We start from the raw sequence: 14,221 nt of genomic DNA, 5'->3' as shown, positions 1-14,221 counted from the left end.
AGGAACACCTAGATGAAGAAATATATCTACTAATGCAGGTTGGCACTTCTGAAATTTATATGTTTTGAAAATTGCCTAGAGCACTAAGAAGTTAAATTATTTTTCTAGGGTCATACAGCCAATATCGATCATAAGTAGGACTTGAAACTAGATCTTAAAGCTCTGAGGCCAGCATCTCAATCTAGCATATCTCACTGCCTCTATCTATCCCAACAAAAGAAAAGAAAAATTTCTCTTTTTTCCTTCCTGTCCTATAAAGGGGAAAAAATGTACATAAGATGTATAGAACAAAGCACTGAAAGTAGAATATAATCCCAAAGTGTTTATTGAATGACTGAATAGATGAATGGGGTCACTATTTTAGCTGCATGTGGTTTACTTTATTCTAAAAATGTTCTTTAAGTTCTTAGTTAACTTAAAATCAGATAGTAAATTCTTAATTTCCAATCTATTTTCTACAAATGGCCCAGTGACATTTCATAAAATTCCTTCAAACTGGCAACTCATGTCTATACCGAACAGGATGACAGACTAAAGAGCTACAAGGGAAGTTATGGTAAGATGAAATTTTATTTAAGACATATGAATAACAAATACCTTCCTGAAGGGAGAGATCAAAAGCAGACTGGTTCATGGGTTAGGTAGTATTCATAGTATTCAAGGTATTCAACACATAGGTATTCAAGAAATATCCTGACCCACTCAATTAAAAATAACTAGTTTCTCTTATTGGAAAATGCATGAAATATGTAAGTAAATGTCATATTAAAGTATGTAATCATTAAAACAAGAAACAATATAGAATGATCACTTTCTTCCTTATCATAGCTACCAATTCCTACCATTAGTTCACACATAACACATCGTTATGCCACAGACATGAAAGCTTATAGAACACATATACCTACCTGGATATGCCTTACCAGAGCACTGTCATTATACATATACTATCAGCATTAGAGCATCAACATTCAGAAAAACAAGAGTATACAGATAATCCATCTCAGAAGGTTTCTGATAGTCCCTTAAAATTTCTGGTGAAACAGACATGTAACAAGGAAGTATCTTTTATCCAAAGAATTCTAAATATTCTGTAGTCCCCAACTGTTAAATATTAAAAATATCATTGTTTTATTATTTGTTTTAGCCTAGAATCTCAGCATATCATTTATATTTGTTATCAGAATCCATTGTGCTCATTTTTCTCCAAAGAAATCTCAATTAGGCTTAGTTTGTATGGGCTAGAAAAGTGAGGAAGAAAGTGATCCAGAAATGTATAAAAAATAAAATAAAAAAAACTAGGCTGAAAAATTTGCCAAGCAACTTCTATACACAGATATTCTAAAGTTGTCTGCAAACATTTCCAATGAATCAATGAATGAATCTTCAAAAATATGTTGGTAGCTGGTACCTTGTTTGAGAAGGGGTCAGGTCTAATGATGCAAGGAGTGTCTGTTTACAGCATCATTACCAAATAGTTAATTTAGTGAATGTTCCTAAAGATAGAAATGACAGTGCATACATTCACTTAATTACTTAATTAACAGAATATTGTGAATTTCTGACTAAATTTTAAAAGACATCATGAATATTTATTTTAATAGAGGAAATATATTTAAGTCTTACCATAGGCTGTCATCACACCAACATAGGGGCCATCCACCACATTCCTATTTTCTTCTGCAAGAGCTTTGATATACCTTTTGCTTAAGTCCAATATTTGTTCACGAAGCATTGAGCTGCTTTCATGTTGAGTTCGTTGCTGGATGGTAAAATGCAAAAGCATCATACCCCAAATGAAGCCAAAAGTCACCAGGAAAAACCCTAGTTTCTGAGAGGATAATTTCCATGGAGCAAAGAAAGCCATGGCTCCCTTGGAGCTGCTTCTTCCCTTGGGTAGGGTCTTAGAGCACTAAAGGGAGATGAAAATCCATGGTGTTGGCCTCACAAAGGACAGTCGTCAGTCTCACTCCGGCTCCTGTGTCAACCAGTTTCCTTCTTTCATTTCCATCCTGCTGTAAGAAGAGAAAAAAAAAAGTCTGTAAAACACAGTTAACCACAAAGAACAGACAACTCTCCTGAAATGGTACCAGGTTTCCACAGTGATGAAAAAAATGCTTACTTCAATATTTTGCATCATGGTTGAGTATTTGACTAATGCAGGAGGGGAGATTTGGCAAGGTGATAAGCCACAAGGATACAAAAGGGAAAGATGTGCCTGCATGTTTGAGTATGTGTGTTAACATATGTAAGAGAATTTTGCAAGTCCAGACCAAGTTCAAAACAAGAAGGTCATTTTACAATGAATGAAGTGGCAAGGGGAAAATAGATCACTGGAGGACAGCAAACCCCTGGACAGGGAGTCCTCTGCCTGGAATACCAGATGCCACCCCCTTCTGTATTTTCTGTAGCTGTTGTTTGAGTTTTCAGCAAAAAACAAGAGCAGAGGCTTATTTGTACAGGTGATAATGAAACGGGTTCCTTTCATGTGGCAATCTAGGCAAATGCAGACTTTTCATAGGCATAATCAGAAGACAAGATGGTTCCAGGATGGCCTCTTCCCAAAGCATGATTATCAAACAGTAATATCCAGGGACAAAAGTTATTTTTAATTTTCTACTCATAAATTGAAAAATGTCAAAATGGTACCTCACTCATCATGTCTATATTTCAACACATTTTCAAATGAAACCACATTCTTTCCTCTTTGTCTTTCCCTGCCTGAAATGATGCAAATTATGAGGTCCTTAAATAGGACTTCTATCTGGCCTTAAAGTGAAATTGATTCTTTGCATTTTTATTTTTGTCTTTGAATTCCCACCAACTAACAACATGTCAGGTACACAGTATGAACTTAATAAATGTTTATTGATTGATTCTATATAGTAACAGCAAACTTCAACACATATCAATCAATGTAAAATTTAACAACCAAGAAGATCTTCTCTAAAAGGACAAAATTGGGATCCCTCAGGACTTGTAGACCAAGCATGAACAGTTACCACAATATGTAACTTTCTATCATAACTTAATAGGTGATTAAAATCTCCAAGGATAAAGTAGAAGCAGTGTGTCCTTCCTGATAGAGGGTTAGGCATGCACATTAGTAAAGATATGGGTTTAAATTCCTAAGCTTATATTTACTATCTAATTGAACAATGGAATTTTACTTAGCCTCTCTGAACCCAAGGAAACTAAGACCAAAAATTATAGATGGAGCACCATTTGCTTCTGTGGAAGAAATTCATACATAGAAGAAAACCAACCTTAAAATTTTTATACTATGAATTTTACTATGTCTCTCGGGAAATATTCCTTTATACCAGCAGAGGTGGCATAGATGGATTATGGTTTAATCAAAGAACTACCAAGAATAATAATAACAATTTACATATTTAGTGCACTGTATATTTACAACAGAGAACACAGGTAAGAATATGCCTGAAGTTTGGTCTGAATCATTCCTTAAAAAAGCAAGTGCCATCGGGGCATCTGACTGATCAAATTCAGGCTGAAATCTGTTCATCTCCTTTCCTTTAGTAACAGAACATTCACCAACCTCATAGGCAGTGCTCCCTCCCCAATAACGTGGTATCAACTAAAACTATCTTTCACTGTTTTATCACACAAAACCTTTATTCAATTCCACTTCCCCTGTTTTCTTTATATTCAGACCCCTTAACATCTTCACCCAAGTTATGACGTTGAGAGACAAGGATTTTTCCTTGCCAAAGCCTTGAAGAAAGAGAAATAACAAAAAAACAGAAGTGAGGAAAGAAACTAATTTTAGGCATGAGGGAAAGCCAGTGCAAAGGCATGGAGATGAGAGGTTGAGTATCATGGAGTAATAAAAGAGAAGAGAAAGGCCTATAATGCCTAGCAAGGTTAGAAAGGTTGGTTTTGGCCAGGTTGTAAATACCCTTAACACTCACATGGTTGAGTTCATTTTTCTTTCAAAAGGCAATAGAGAGCCAGTGGAGATGACTAAGTACCATAGAAGTATCATAGATCAATTGTAGCAATATGGAGAATAGACTGGAATGGGAAAGCACTTGAGGAAGGAAGATCAATTAGGATGCCATTGTGATAATCTAGGATAAAGATAATTAAGGTCTGAACTTAGATAGTAACTGTGAGAGGAGAAAGAAGGGATAAGCTGCTAGAGATATTGTGGATGGCAGAGAGCAAAACCTGGTAATTGACTGGATATGTGTGATGATAGTTCAGGATAATGTCAAGTTTACAAACCTGGGAAGCCTGGAAATATGATGATACCTTCTAAGGAAATAGGAATTTTGGAAGAGGGGCAGATTTTGAGGAAAAGAACAAACTCTATTTTGGGCATGTTGAGTTTGAGATATCTCTACGACATGCAATTTGAAATATGCAATGGGTATGCTAGGCTGAATCTCAGAGGAACGCCTAGACTAGATAGATAGAAATGGTAGTCAGGTTCATAAAGATGATAATTAAAACTATGGGAGCTAATGAGGTTAATAAGAGAAAGACTATAGAATGTGAAAAGAGGAGCTATAGGGGAAAAAAAACGACCTCTGGGTAATACCTACTTAAAGGAGCCTAATGTAGATGATGAACCAGCAAAGGAGATTTTTAAGAAGTGGTTAAGAGGGCAGCTGGGTAGATCAATGGGTTGAAAGTCAAGCCTAAAGACAGGAGGTCCTGGGTTCAAATCTGGACTCAGATATTTCCTGGCTGTGTGACCCTGAGCAAGTCACTTAACCCCCATTGACAGAAGGAAAGGTTGTTTTTTTTTAAGTGATCAGATATATAAGAAAATTGGGAGAGAGTAGCATCATGAAAACTCAGAGGAGAAAATATACAGAAGGAAAGGGTGGTCAGTATTGTCAAGTGAAGCAGATGGTTGTTCATAACCTTAGAGGAAGCAGTTTCATTTGAATAATCAGATGTCAAATTGCAAAGGATTTAGGAATAAATGAGAGAATAGAGAATGAAGTGAGCGTATACTCAGTTTGGGGGAGAGTTTGGCTAAGAAAAGAACAGATTTAGGATCACAGCTTGAAGGGATAGTGAGGACTAAGAAATGTATCTGTTTTAAGGATGGAGAATAGATTTGAGGATGTTAGAAGGCAATGGAGAAGGAATCAGTAGATTAGGAAAAACTGAAAATTTAAGAGATGGAGATGACTTAGGGTACAAACTACTGGAGAAGATAGAAAGGAAATAATATTATTGTTATGTCAGCACATAGTATGGCATATTGGAAAAACTGTCAAAGAACCCATCGCATGTTAAATTACTCTAGTAGTGTAGTAGTTTCAAATTCAAAGAGAAAAAAAAGAGATTCCACACATTGATCTTTGGTTGCATATTGATTAAGAAAACCACATATTAACTAACATTATCTGTTTTGTATTATATTATTATTTATTTTGTTAAACATTCCCAATTACATTCTAATCTGGTTCTGGCCCACTTGTTTGATACTTCTGGTGTACAGAACATTAACTCAAAGCATAAGCCTGAGTAATGAGTATTCTTTGTTAACATAGGAGGAGGGCAGTTAGATGGCTCAGTGGATAGAGTACAGGGACAGGATTCAGGAGGAACCAAGTTCAAACCCAGCCTCAGATACTTACTAGCTATGTATCCCTATGTGCTTGCTCCAGGAAATGGAAAAGCACTCCAGTATCCTTACCAAGAAAACACTGTAAACATGACTGGCATGCTACAGAGTCTGGGGTCATGAATAGTCAAAAACAACTCAATAATTTACCACCACTACCACTCACCCAGATACAATAATGTCAGAAACTCTCATTTCCTATCAAGAATACAAAATTCTAAAACTCTGCTCCCAAAGGGGGGAAAAAAGATCCCATTTCAAGTGAGAGAAATCATCTCATATTAGTAGTAAAGGGAGTCAGATGATAAGTCTACTGCCAGGAAACACTTCTCAACAAAAGATTTAATAAAATGATCATCAAAATAGCCACACATTTATCAGAGGCTCCAGAGCCACTGTAGTTCACATAATAGCAGATTAAGAAGTCTTATCCTCACATATTACAACTCCAGAGTTTTCTAGAAAAGTTATCTACTGCATAAATTACTAGCTGGTGACTTCTGCAAGACAGATTAATAATGACTCAGACTGTGAGTCTCTCCATCCAACAGTTAACATAGATCATCAGGATATGATTATCAAAATAGCCACTAACACATTTTGCTCTTCCTTAGGTACTGAACTCTATCCTCCCAGTCTCTTAGGCTGGTAACCTAGGTATCATCTTTGCCTCCTCACTCTCTCTCCCTCACCTTCTATATCCAAATAGTGGTCAAGTCCTATTGTTTCTCTCTCATAAGGAAAGAATTTAGGAAACAAGCATTTATGAAGTACCTACTAGGGGACAGGCACTGTGTTAAGCAGTTTGCAATTATTTGATCCTCACAACTCTGGGAGGTGGTAGGTGATATTATTATCCCCATTTTATACTTGAGGAAACTAGGGAAGAGATTAATAACTTTATTAGGATTACACAGTTAGTGAGTGTCTGGGGTTGAATTTAAACTCAGATGCCAGTGCTCTATCCACTATGCTAGTTAGCTGCCTCTAAATTCTCTTAAAAGCCAGGAAGATTAAAAAAAAAAACAGAGAAAGAAAACTATAGACCAATCTTCTTAATGAACATAGATGCAAATATCTTCAATAAAATATTAGTGGAGACTACAGCAAGTCATCACAAGGATTATTCACTATAACCAGGTAGTATTTATACCAGGAATGCAAGGCTGATTTAATATTAGGAAAATCATGCACATAATTGATCATATTAACAACCAAACTAACAGAAACCACATGATTATCTCAATAGATGCAGGCAAAGCACTGGACAAAATGCAACACCCATTTCTTTTGAAAATACTAGAAAGAATAAAAGGGCCTTTCCTCAAAATAACAAGTAGTATTTAATTAAAGCCATCAGCAAATGTTATCTGCAATGGGGATAAGTTAGGAGCCTTCCCAATAAGATCAGGAGTGAAACAAGGATGCCCATTATCACCTTTACTATTTAACTTTGTACTAGAAACACTAGCAGTAGCAGTTAAAGAAGAAAAAGAAATTGCAGGGCTTAAAGTAGGCAATGAGGAAACTAAACTATTACTCTTTGCAGTTGATGTAATGGTACACTGAGAGAATGCTAGAAGATCAACTAAAAAGTAGTAGAAATAATAACTTTAGCAAGATTGCAGGATATAAAATAAAAATGAAATCATTAATATTTCTATATATTTCCAACAAAATTCAGCAACAAGAATTAGAAAGAGAAACTCCATTTAAAATCACTCTAAGCAATATAAGATATTTGGGGATTTATTTGCCAAGACATACTCAGGAATCATATGAATACAACTACAAAATACTTTTCACACAAATAAAACTAGATCTAAACAATTGGGAAAAAATAATTGCTCGTGGGTAGGATGAGCTAATATGATAAAAAAAATGGCAATCCTATCTAAATTCATTTACTTATTCAATGCCATACTTATCCACCTACCAAAAAACTTTTTTGTAGAATTAGAAAAAAACTATTACAAAGTTCATTTGGAAGAACAAAAGATCAAAAATATAAAGGGAACTAATAAAAAAAAGGTGAAAGATGGTGCCCTAGCAGTACCAGATCTTAAACTGTACTATTAAAGCAGTGGTCATCAAAACAATATGGTACTAGTTAAAAGATAGAAAGTAGATCAATGGAACAGAGTTGGGGTAAATGACCTCAGCAAGCTAGTGTTCAATAAACTCAAAGATCCCAGCTTTTGGAACAAGAACCCACTATTTGACAAAAGCTGCTAGGAAAATTAGAAAACAGTATGGGAAAAATTAGCTTTAGATCAACATCTCACACCCTATACCAAGATAAATTCAAAATAGGTAAATGACTTAAACATAATAAACATTAATAAATTAGATGACCATAGAATAATATACTTGTCAGATCTATGGGAAAGGGAAGAATTTGAGACCAAGCAAGAGACAGAACATTAGGAGATAAAAAAAAATGAATCATAGGAATAGAAGGGCCTTTCTTAAAAATAATAAACAGTATATATCTAAAACCATCAGCAAACATCATCTGCAATGGGGATAAACTAGAAGCCTTCCCAATAAGATCAGGAGTAAAACAAGGATGCCCATTATCACCTCTATTATTTAACATTGTACTAGAAACACTAGCATTAGCAATTAGAGAAGAAAAAGAAATTGAAGGTATTAGAACTGGCAATGAGGAGACCAAAATATCACTCTTTGTGGATGGCATAATGGTTTACTTAAAGAATCCTAGAGAATCAACCAAAAAGCTAGTTGAAACAATCAACAATTTTAGCAAAGTTGCAGGATACAAATTAAACCTGCATAAGTCATCAGCATTTCTATATATCTCCAACCCATTTCAGCAGCAAGAATTAGAAAGAGAAATTCCATTTAAAATCACCCTAGACAAAATAAAATACTTGGGAATCTATCTGCCCAGACAAACACAGGAACTATACAAACACAACTACAAAACACTCTCCACACAATTAAAACTAGATCTAAACAATTAGAAAAACATTGATTGCTCATGGGTGGAATGAGCTAACATAATAAAAATGACAATCCTACCCAAATTAATCTACTTATTTAGTGCTATACCCATTGAACTACCAAAAAACTTTTTTATTGGATTAGACAAAACCATGACAAAGTTCATTTGGAAGAACAAAAGATCAAGGATATCCAGGGAAATCACAAAAAAAAAAAATGCAAAGGAAGGACTTGCAGTCCCAGATCTCAAACTATACTATAAAGCAGTGGTTATCAAAACAATTTGGTACTGGCTAAGAGACAGAAAAGAGGATCAGTGGAATAGACTTGGGATAAATGACCTCAGCAAGACAGTCTATGATAAACCCAAAGATCCCAATTTGGGGGACCAAAACCCACTTTTTGATATAAAAAAAAAACTGCTGGGAAAATTGGAAGACAGTGTGGGAGAGATTAGGTTTGGATCAACATCTCACACCCTACACCAAGTTAAACTCAGAATGGGTGAATGACCTGAATATAAAGAAGGAAACTATAAGCAAATTAGGTGAACACAGAATAGTATACCTGTCAGATCTTTGGGAAATGAAAGACTTTAAAATCAAGTGAGAGCTAGAAAAAACCACAAAATGTAAAATCAATAATTTTGATTACATCAAATTAAAAAAATTTTGTACAAACAAAACTAATGCATCCAAAATTAGAAGGGAAGCAACAAATAGGGAAACAATCTTCATTACAAAAACCTCTGACAAAGGTCTAATTACTTAAATTTATAAAATGCTAAACCAGTTGTACAAAAAATCAAGCCATTCTCCAATTGAAAAATGGGCAAGGGACATGAATAGGCAGTTTTCAGATAAAGAAATCAAAACTATTAGTAAGCACATGGAAAAATGTTTTAAATCTCTTATAATCAGAGAAATGCAAATCAAAACAACTCTGAGATATCACCTCACTACTAGCAGATTAGCTAACATGACAGCAAAGGAAATTAATGAATGCTGGAGGGGATGTGGCAAAGTTGGGACATTAATTCATTGCTGGTGGAGTTGTGAATTGATCCAACCATTCTGGAGGTCAATTTGGAACTATGCTCAAAGGGCAATAAAAGACTATCTGCCCTTTGATCCAGCCATAGCACTGCTGGGTTTGTATCCCAAAGAGACATGTACAAAAATATTCATAGCTGCACTCTTTGTGGTGGCAAAAAAAAAAAAAAGGAAAATGAGGGGCTGCCCTTCGATTGGGGAATGGCTGAACAAATTGTGGTATATGTTGGTGATGGAATACTATTGTGCTCAAAGGAATAATAAAGTGGAGGAATTCCATGGGGACTGGAACAACCTCCAGGAAGTGATGCAGAGCGAAAGGAGCAGAACCAGGAAAACATTGCACACAGACTGATATACTGTGGTACAATCGAATGGAATGGACTTCATTAGTGGCAATGCAATGACCCTGAACAAACAAGAGGAACCTACAAGAAAAACCACTATCCACATCCAGAGGAAACACTGCAGGAGTAAAAATACTAAAGAAAAACAACTGCTTGAATACATGGGTCGAAGGGATATGGTTGGGGATGTAAACTCTAAATGGATATCCTAGTGTAAACAACAACATGGAAATAGGTTCTGATCAAGGACACAAGTAATAACCAATGAAACTGCGTGTTGGCTGCGGGAAGAGTGGGTGAAGGGGAAGGAAGGAAATAATGTGATTATTGTAACCAAGGAATAATGTTCTAAGTTGACTAAACTTATTCAAATGGAAGAAAATGAATCATTTTTATTACATTAAACAAAAATTTTTTTGTACAAATAAAAACAAGGCAACCAAAATTAGAAGGGAAGTAACAAACTAGGAAAATTTTTATAACAAAATTCTCTGACAAAAATCTAATTTCCCAAATATATAAGGAATTAAGTCAAATGTACAAGAAATCAAGTCATTCCCCAATTGATAAATAGTCAAGGGATATGAATAGGCAGTTTTCAGATAAAGAAATCAAAACTATCAATAATCACATGAAAAAATGTTCTATATCCCTCCTGATTAGAGAAATGCAAATCAAAACAATTCTGAGGTACTACCTCCTACCTAGCAGATTGGCCAATATGATAGTGAAGGAAAACAATAAATATTGGAGGGGATGTAGCAAAATTGAAATATTAATGCATTGCTGGTTGAGTTATAAATTGATCAAACCATTCTGCAAGGCAATTTGGAATTATGCCCAAAGAGCTTTAAAAGAATTCATGCCCTTTGATCCAGCAATACCAGTACTAGGTTTGGGCCCCAAAGAGATAAAAAAAAAAATGTTTGTACAAAAATATTTATAGCCATGCTCTTTATGGTAGCAAAAAAATTGGAAAATGAAGGGTTGTTTCTCAATTGGGGAATGACTGAAAAAATTGTAGTATATGATGATGATGGAATATTATTGTGCTATAAGGAATGATGAAGTACTTGATTTCTATATGAACTAAAAAGACCTCCATGAATTGATGCAGAGTAAAACCACTGTACATAATAACTGAAAGATCAAATGTGACTATTTGCAATCCAGGACAATTCTGTGGGACTTATGAGAAAGAATGCTAACCACATTGAGAGAAAGAACTATGGGAACAGAAATGTAGAAGAAAAACATATGATTAATCACTTGTTTATATGGGTATAGGATTTGGAGTCTTGACTTCACAAGATTAGTTTATTACAAAAGTGAATAATATGTAAATAAGTATTGAATATATGTATAACCCAGTACATGTATAACCCAGTGGAATTGCTTGTCAGCTTTGGGAGGGGGGAAGAAAGTGAATGTGAAACATAACCATAGAAAAATCTTTTTTTTTAACAGAGCTAATATAAGAATTTGTTTCTCTTGAATAAGCATATTTAGTATAATTATTACATATTTATAACAAATCATATGTATTACATTGTTACATATTATAGTATGTAATATATTAAAATAGCAAAAATGATATCCATGTATTGCTAACCTCCCTGGGACTCAGTTTTCTCATTCATAAATTGGGAAAGGGGGTGCACAAAATAGCCTCAGAGTTCCCCTCTAATTCAAGGTGGCAAATTGGACTTTTACAGGGATGACGTCCAAGAAATAGATATGAGGTCCACAGAAAATGCTTTAAAAACTTTCAAGCACTATAAAAGCAGCTATTACATTGATTATAAATATAACCAATTGGGGGATAGTTCAGCTGTGACCCACAAACCCCCAGGGCTTTACAAAATGTTCCATTATATCATTATCATTCCGCTTCCTCTCCTGAGATGAAGACCCAGAAACTATCAGAAAAATACTTTAAAAAGATTTTTAAAATAAAGTCTCTTATAATAGTAACTATGATTCTATCTAAATAACAATGTAACTAACATTTTTACACCTTCTCCATTATCCTGGACTACATTCTTTCCCTTCTTCTAGACTTACAACCTTGGGGTAATTTTTGCCTCCTCTTGCTTTTTCATCCACTATTAGCAGACAATTCAAATCTTCCTAATTTTTCCTCCATAATATCTCTTGAATTTGGGTTATCTTTTTCAGTGCCTCTACCTGGACCAATATATAAGCTTCTGAGCTTTTCTTCTATCTTCTTTCAAAATCCACTGTCCCTATGTAATAATTTCCCTTAAATTTTTTTTTAACCATACCATCTCTATAAGCAAAACTCACGATGACTACCTATTATCTACTTTATCAATCTGAACTCTGTAGTCTAAGAGATAGTCTTGGGCAATTCACTTAACTTCTCTATGACTTTTAAGTAAATATACTAATATCTTATTTCATCTTTGTACCCTCTGTACCTAACAACACGCTTTGTACATAGTAGAGACTTAATAAATTATGTATTGAAAGAAACACACACCTTTTTCTTTTAGTGCTAGAAAAATAAAAGTACACTTGCCAGTCAGAAAAGGAAAACACCAATGAATTCTCCATCGACTATAAGAGAGATGTCACAGGGATCTCTCTTTTTCTTACAATCCTGCACAATAGGATCAAAAGTGTCTTTCCAATGACCAAAGACATAAAGTTTTTGGGTTGGGGGGGATCAAATATTGCTTGAGACTTAATAGATTTCTGCTTATATTATTATTAAAATGTATGTACTAGTAAAGCATGTAAAAAAAAAAAGGTCCTACCCATCAATTGTCCTCTCATATCCCTAACATTATTCCCATCATAGCCAATCTGTTCCAGCACCTGTGCTGGACTTAATCAACTTTTTATCTTCATTTTTGCTGCCTGGTTTCCCCCTCTACATTTAGCAGGTCTCCTATTTCCAAATGTCAACAATTTCAGAAGAGGACATTCTTCAAAAACAGTTCAGAAGTAATAATAATAGATAGCATTACATTTCTAGAAAATGGCTTTCTCTCAGCTATCTTTTTTGGAAAAGTTACTGCCAGAAAGAAAGGAAGTAGAGTAGACTGGAGGAATGGATTAGGTAGAACTGGGGAATTTTGAACCACCTCAAAAAATGAAGGTGCCATGACAATGGAGAAGCTTATGAGGATGACAGGCATCATTCCAGAGGTGGGGTTCAGTGTCAAACCTCTTACTGGGGAAGAGGAGGGAGGGGACAATGAACACTCTTAATTTTAATGCTGGCTTTTGTATGCAATAGTGAATGAGTGAAAGACTACAATCATCTTAACACACCCACTATTAGTTATTGTTTTTGTTGTTAAATTCAACTTGGTTCCATTTTAAAAAGTTAGTGGATCAAAGCATGCCATCTTCAAGTTCATTTTCTTTATGAGTTTTTTACTGCATATGTGACATGTATCTTCTGTCACAGCATGAGCAATATAGAAATATGTATTGTATGAAAACACTAGTATAACCTAAATAAGATTATTTACTGAGGGGCAGGGAGGGACAAAATCTGAATCCTAAGATGTCAGAAAACAATTGCCAAAGATTGTGTCTACATGTACTTTAAAAAATTTACATAGTGTAATACAGTAATAAAATTATTATATACAATATATAATTATGATAAAATTGATCAAAATAAAACCAAGACCAAAATGTTAACTAATAAAATCAGTAATATTTTATTAAAAACCCAGTCTCCCTGGGCCACCTAGAAAGTAGTGAGTTTTCCAGGGTGTCCAGCAGACCATAGAAAAATGGAAAAGCACTGGGAGAGAAGGATATGTATGTGGACAATGTGTAGGGTGCAGGAGACCCAGTGTGATAGTACTAAAGAAACCTTTCAGACTCATAGAAGTCCACTAGATAATACAACAGCTGTTTCTCTATCACAATGGTACCAGGTTTTTCTCACTAATGTTAGGTTTTTAAAAGTGACTCTTTGATTGACCTTACTGAGACTGTTTGTGGAACTGGAGTTTGGCCCAATTTATTTTGTTCTGTCCCTGTTTTATTGGATATATGTTGGCACCCATGGTTCTGGAGAAAAGAATTGCTTACTCTGTGTTACTCTAACTGAACAATAGTTTGAATAAGGATTACAATTTTAGTTCCTGGCTTTGAGATGGTCTTCCATCTCCTCAGTTTTCTGCCATTTGGGTATTGTTGGGCATACACACCCTAGGTCCTGGACTGGAATTAATGTGCAGATACATTAATCAATTGTCCATATG

The 14,221-nt window shown here is 34.9% G+C and overlaps 1 protein-coding gene across 9 annotated transcripts in view; it reads right to left on the bottom strand.

Moving 5' to 3' along the window:
- The window catches only part of MGAT5 (alpha-1,6-mannosylglycoprotein 6-beta-N-acetylglucosaminyltransferase), a 410,898-nt gene that overhangs the window by 244,366 nt on the left and 152,311 nt on the right, over positions 1-14,221 (bottom strand). For 8 of the 9 annotated variants that reach the window (XM_016433598.2, XM_016433592.2, XM_016433591.2 and 5 more), the window contains one exon: positions 1,627-2,015. In XM_016433598.2, the coding sequence (XP_016289084.1) occupies positions 1,627-1,867 (241 nt within the window). In that variant the 5' untranslated portion in view covers positions 1,868-2,015. The remainder of the gene's footprint in view (positions 1-1,626; positions 2,016-14,221) is intronic. The other variant, XM_016433593.2, reaches the window with a different exon arrangement.

The sequence above is a fragment of the Monodelphis domestica genome, chromosome 4 (assembly GCF_027887165.1).
Source record: "Monodelphis domestica isolate mMonDom1 chromosome 4, mMonDom1.pri, whole genome shotgun sequence".
In the NCBI taxonomy this organism is placed as follows: domain Eukaryota; kingdom Metazoa; phylum Chordata; class Mammalia; order Didelphimorphia; family Didelphidae; genus Monodelphis; species Monodelphis domestica.
The sequence above is the reverse complement of the archived record's forward strand: the minus strand, read 5'-3'. Positions and strand labels throughout refer to the sequence as shown.